The sequence below is a fragment of the Oncorhynchus kisutch genome, linkage group LG12 (assembly GCF_002021735.2).
Source record: "Oncorhynchus kisutch isolate 150728-3 linkage group LG12, Okis_V2, whole genome shotgun sequence".
NCBI lineage: Eukaryota > Metazoa > Chordata > Actinopteri > Salmoniformes > Salmonidae > Oncorhynchus > Oncorhynchus kisutch.
Window position 1 is genome coordinate 43,292,359 of NC_034185.2, and position 6,227 is coordinate 43,298,585.

At 42.7% G+C, this 6,227-nt stretch overlaps 1 protein-coding gene across 3 annotated transcripts; it reads left to right on the forward strand.

The window, feature by feature from the left end:
• The first annotated feature begins 1,565 nt into the window (after positions 1-1,565).
• On the forward strand, positions 1,566-5,315 carry LOC109900405 (perilipin-2). 3 transcript variants are annotated; one of them, XM_020496095.2, is made up of 8 exons: positions 1,566-1,874; positions 2,044-2,081; positions 2,318-2,513; positions 2,639-2,721; positions 2,829-3,081; positions 3,313-3,500; positions 4,281-4,346; positions 4,654-5,315. In XM_020496095.2, the coding sequence occupies exons 1-8, from the start codon at positions 1,823-1,825 to the stop codon at positions 5,047-5,049; spliced, it is 1,272 nt and encodes a 423-aa protein (XP_020351684.2). In that variant the 5' UTR covers positions 1,566-1,822; the 3' UTR covers positions 5,050-5,315. The 3 variants fall into 3 exon arrangements, with proteins under 3 accessions (XP_020351684.2, XP_031693444.1, XP_031693443.1); XM_031837583.1 differs by having other exon boundaries at positions 1,693-1,889; positions 4,654-5,314; XM_031837584.1 differs by lacking the exon at positions 2,044-2,081 and having other exon boundaries at positions 1,687-1,874; positions 4,654-5,314.
• Positions 5,316-6,227: the final 912 nt, after the last annotated feature.

The following is a 6,227-nucleotide window of genomic DNA, read 5'->3' on the forward strand; positions in this document are numbered from 1 at the left end:
AGGAACCAATCTAATGAAGATGAGAGGGGAAGAACATTTCCCTCACACCACCGTGTGGTACTCTGATGGATCCAGTCTAATGAACACTTCCAGAACAAAGAACGCCTATTACCATAACTACTAAGTACATTGTGACCTCTGGTAGACAACCAGAGACTTACACAACCAGAGACTTCTGTCGAACTACTCTACACAGACTCAAATGATTTCAACTGTCATGATATTCTTCCTGGGAAGAAGAGGAGGACCAAAATGCGGCGTGGTTTGTGTTCATCTTGATATTTAATGACGAAAACACTGAAACACACTATACAAAACAATAAATGACTGTGAAGCTAAATGAGAACTGTGATTGACACAAGCAATCAATCAACATAGACAATCACCCACAAACAAACAGTGAAACCCAGGCTACCTAAGTATGATTCTCAATCAGAGACAACTAATGACACCTGCCTCTGATTGAGAACCATACTAGGCCGAAACATACAAATCCCCAAATCATAGAAAACAAAGACTGCCCACCCCAACTCACGCCCTGACCATACTAAATAACCATACTGGTGGGCATTCTTGGCAGTGTACTGGGAGAGGAAGGTGGTTCGATGAATTTAGGCCTACATACAGCATGGATGCCGCACCATACCCCTTCTGCAAGACAGCACACAAACTCATTCCAGACCCTGAATGTATAAGGAGTACATACTCCTTGTGCCAATTGAGTGTAGTGCCTTCCATGGAAGTGGTTTTGGCATGATTCCATATGGCAAGGGACTACAAAATGAACACTATAGCTTTTACTGTGTAGACCGAATAAATTGACAAACTAACCTGAAGGTGGTGGTATTGGACATGTCACCATCCAACGGCTTGAACTCATTGTTAACTTTTTTGGACGCCTGAGGAGCCAAAGTTCCTGTAAAGTGGAACTTGTCACTGTAATCTGTGTGCACACACGCTGAGTCAGACAGAGCGGGAGGTGGGGATGACAGCAGGGGATATGGACAGGGGATATGGACATTAATGCCGACTGCAAGAAAAAAATAATCTTTGCAATTTGACAAGAACATGAATAAGTATGAAAATAAAGAAAGACACACACATGCTCCCAACAATTTAATGAGTAAACCTAATAACCAAAGAATATGAACAATAACATAACAATAACAAAATTCTAATTGGACTACGATTGTAAAAACAATTATCAGCTGTAGCCGTGATTAGGCTGTGTTAGGAAGTGATGTCACTCCTAGGAAATTATGCAATTAGAAAATTATTCTTTATGGATGTAAATGTACATTTAACGGCATGACAATAGTAAACAATTTACTCGTTCCACGACACAGAATTGTAATTTGCCAAAGTTGATAGCTAGCCTACCACGAAGCCTACACTTTTTCGGCAAAAGGCTACTTGAAAAAAAATCTTATCTGCAGGCGCAGATCTGGCATAAGCACTGGGTCATCATGTTTACACCATCTGATTGATCATTTAAGTGTCAAGCAAAAAACAAACACACACAGTTATCCTTCAAAGTGTAATTGACACCGCTTGTGTGCATGCGCGCGCATCTCAAACGTCTTCCTTTCCTCGTCTACACTGATTCATAGTCACTAATTATGGGGTGAAACAACAGGTGACGCAATAGCCTAATGAATATATATCAGGAATTGGGTTTCACCTGTCGCATTTCATTCATAGGACCGATAAGGCAAAGGAGAGGACACTACTTCATACTATAGAGATCCATCCTGTTTGCGGTTTCTTTGCGATTAGCCTTAACATATTATTTTTTGCTGACCAATTCTATCGTCATTACGCCATGGTGCAAGGGACATCGCAAGAAAGAATGTGGTTTTACGAAGAACATGCAGGTAAAAGTTTGGCAGGTGAATAGACAAAGCTATAATTTATAAAGCAAAATGTCATTTCTCAGGTAGCATATGCGATACAGTTATACTTTGAACCATCTCCTTTTCTCATGTAAATTTGAAATGAAATGTATTGTAAAATTATATACATTTAAATCACCTAATCTAATAGGGCCAAATATGATGCCTGGGAATCTTAACTCGAGTCAGGTTGGTTAAATTTACATTCTTGTCCCCAGCCACTAGGCCTAGACAGCACATGTTCCCTATGCTTTGTATTCCTACTACTCAACCATGTTCTAGCTATATTAATTGCTTGCTTAATGTTAGTGAGAGCACTGACGATTTAAAGTAGCCATACCCAGTGAAAGTGTTTTTTGCATTGGTCATAGGTATTTTTATTAGTCATGACTTGTGGTTACAATTTTTGGTTTGTTCCTTGACAGAATGTGGTCTTTCGTTTGGCTAACCTCCCCATAGTTAGTTCAGCGTGTGCACTCGTATCTGTCTTGTATTGTGACACCAAGCACAACCACCCCTACATCCGATCGTTGTGTAAAGTGGTGGAGATTAGTGTGACGACCTTATCCTCCGTAGCCTGTAACAGTGCCACCCCCATCATCATTAAGCTGGAGCCCCAAAGTAAGTACTTTGATGCTCTGTCACCTTTCAAGTTTTTCCACTTATGGAATCACTTTGGGCCAAACCAGGGCTTGAACTGTGACAATTCTCTCACCAAATCCAACCCCTATGCTGTGCTCCCACAGTTTCTGTTGTGAATGATCTTGCATGCAAAGGCCTGGATAAGCTTGAGAGTACTTTGCCAGTGCTTCAACAGCCTTCACAGCAGGTGAATTCAATCTTCAAATATGTCCCAATCCTCTATTGGCTGTCCTTTGTGACAAATATATTTTTATATTATTGTAAGAACTATTTCTGTTTATCATTATCACCCAGATTGTTTCAGATGTGAAGAATATAATGATGGAGGCCAAAGATGCTGTAGTCATTGCTGTCTACGGAGCAAAGAACTGCATGTATTACACCCTGACTGGCATGGTTGCGATGACAAAAGGAGCAAGTGGTGGGAGAGCCAACATTGTGTCCCTGGAACCTGCTGTCCAGCTGGTTAGTATGGGACTGAAAAATGCACTGAGCCTGTCAGAAACCCTGGTGGACCAAGCCCTTCCTCCGACCGATGAAGAGATGGGTGAGTGATGCTAATGCTGGGGTGTATGCATTAGTGGCACACCGTAGCGAAATATTTCGTAATGGAAATGAGGGGCTATTTACACCAGCATATCAAAGTGTACTCAACAATGTTTTGCATCTTAACTATGGTTTTCCAAGGCCTCTGGAAACTTATACTGACACAAATGAAAGGCAACTGAAAGCTGTGTTCTCTTCTAATCTCTCATCACACTTACTCTTCTGTCTTTAGAAGACGAGGTCAAGACTGTGAAGGGCTTTGACGTTGTTGCCGCCGCCAGGCCCAGCTCTCCTGTCCGACTGGTTTCCCTCACGATCAAGCTGTGTAGACGAGCATACCACCAGGCAGAGGAGAAGATGCGCTTTGTCAAAGTCTGCTGTCAGAAATCCCTCAACTTGCTTCAGCACACCATGCACTTGGTAATAAGCCTGGTAGATGCTTAAACCAGTTTCTCTAGAAGTCCATTTGGGAGAGGGACCCACTGATAGGATTTGGTAGCCTAATAGTTTCAGGTCAGTTTGGGGTCCTGGTTTGATTTGGTTTGCTGGTGTCAATGTTGTGAACAGTGCGTCCCATGGTGGCTGTGGGGTTATGGTATGAGCAGGCATAAGTTACAGAAAACGAACGCAATTTCGTTTTATTGATGGCAACTTGAATGCAGATACATGACGAGATCCCGAGGCCCACCGCCATCACCTCATGATACTGCACGGCCCCATGTCGCAAGGCTCTGTACACTTCCTGGAAGCTAAATGTCCCAGTTCTTCCATGGCCTGCATACTCACCAGACATGTCACCCATTGAGCATGTTTGGATGCTCTGGATCAACGTGTATGGCAGCATGCTCCAGTTCCCGCCAATATCCAGCAACTTCGCACAGCCATTGAAGTGGGGCAACATTCCACAGGCCACAAACTATTTGATCAACTCTGTGAAGGAGATGTTGTGCTGCATAAGGCTGGTGGTCACTAGATACTGACTGGTTTTCTGTTACACCCCCTACCTGTTTAAGATATCTGTGCCCAACAGATGCATATGTCATGGATTAGGGAATAATGAATTTATATCAATTGACTGACTACCTTTATATTAACTCTGTTATCTTTGAAATTGTGTTCAGTATAATCCATGTTCTTGGAATAGAAATGCTACTTTGAGTCCAATGTCCATTATGCTTCTGATGGAATTAATGTGTGCAGGACAATCTTGGCGCCTTGGTGGAATGGACTAGTAACGTTCAAGAGAAGGAAGACAAGGAGACCGAGGTATTATCAAATCTATTTACTAATGTACTGTTGGTGGAAGTGGGTCTTAAAAGCTGTTAAGATTATTACTGTTACAAGCTTGCTCTAGGGGTTCTCAAATTCTTTCCCTAGAAATTGGCTCATATTCAAGTGGCTAATTGAGAAATCCTTACTGAAAACATTTCAGTACCTGAATTAACATGTTAAATAAAACAGAATTGTGCTCAACCATGCTGTTGCTTTTCCCAGACCAAGCATTGGTTGTGTTTGCTTGCATGGTTCAGCAGAGTACCATATATAAAGCAGTACATAACCTCTGTTTCTCCAGCGGGTGGTTATCCACTGCCTGAATGTCTCTCCCAGTGTGAGTCACCAGCTGCAGAGAAACTGTCTGACCCTGGCCTGCAGCCTACAAAATCTCCCCCGCTACCTCCAGCAGCAGGCTGTGTGTGTGCTGCTTTCTGCCTCACAGATCTTAAACAACTTTAGTTCCACTGACCCCCACCTGGGCATCAGACCTCAGGGCAAAGTGAGTGGTTCTCTGGATGCCATCCTGGACTACCTGGTCCACAACATGTCCCTCAATTGTCTGGTGGGGCCCTGGTGTCCTCAGATGCCCCCCATTACTCCAAGGGCCCAGACCAATGGTCAGAGGAAGAGGCCTGCCAAGAAAACAGGTGTTTTTGACCTTGGGTGTACTGTCACACCCTATGAACAATATTGATGTGGTTTGTGTTGGGAGTCGGTCATCTCAGATATGCGTAGGCTTCTGAAATGCAGTGGTCGGTTTTTATTAATATTGGCCTAACACAGCATGTCAATGCATTTGACTTGTGGGCATATAATGTTTAATGGACTTGGGTCAATAGACTGTTTGGGGTTTCTGTCACTGCCATACTGCAAATCGATGTGTGAATGGCCCTAGAATTTTGTATGCTTCATGCTGTGGAAAGAATCTGTTAAACCACAATAAATTACAATGCAAGTTACTTCCTTTGGCCTTGTCATTCATGGTTGGGTGATGTTCCTAAATGTTATATCAAGATTACATATAGCAACTAAATTAACAAAGAAATGCCCTGGTCTAGGTTGACAGCAAAGACATGACCCAATGTGAGTGCCCCAGTGTAATAGAGCACAATTTGTTTGCCTTTTTGTCATTGCTAAACCTGTTTTGCTTGACAATGGCAAAAGTGCAAAGATCTGGGAACAAATCTGTAGGTTTCTTGTGCATCTTAAGGAAAAAACCAAATAGGCCTTGATCAAGGTCATTTAGGAACTTTCCTCACCTGGTTGTAGAGGTCTTTATTGGCTACTAATTGAAAGGAAATTACAACCAGCAGACTCATGCCTTCCAATTCAGTTTTACACCCCTGCCTTAATGCCACAGTGGCCCTTCCAGTAAAGTATACTGTATTAAACCTTATACTGCTACCTGGGTAATATTCTGAGTCTTACTCGGCGCTCCCAGAATGTGAAGTGTTGATGGGGTACTGTGACTGTAAACATGAATTTGAGTTCACAACAGTTAACCATATGATCATCGGAGAGAAATGTGAAACTTCTGACAAGTTTGAGGATCTTCCTTGTCCAGATTAATTAGTGCCAGAGCTGGTCTGAGATGGAGACTGAATGTGGTACAGATGGGAAGAGTGATGGCTGAGACCCCAGTTGCGATAGTCTTACCGTCAATGAGATCCGTTCAAATCAAATTTATTTATATAGCCCTTCGTACATCAGCTGATATCTCAAAGTGCTGTACAGAAACCCAGCCTAAAACTCCAAACCGCAAGCAATGCAGGTGTAGAAGCACGGTGGCTAGGAAAAACTCCCTAGAAAGGCCAAAACCTCAGAAGAAACCTAGAGGAACCAGGCTATGTGGGGTGGCTAGTCCTCTTCTGG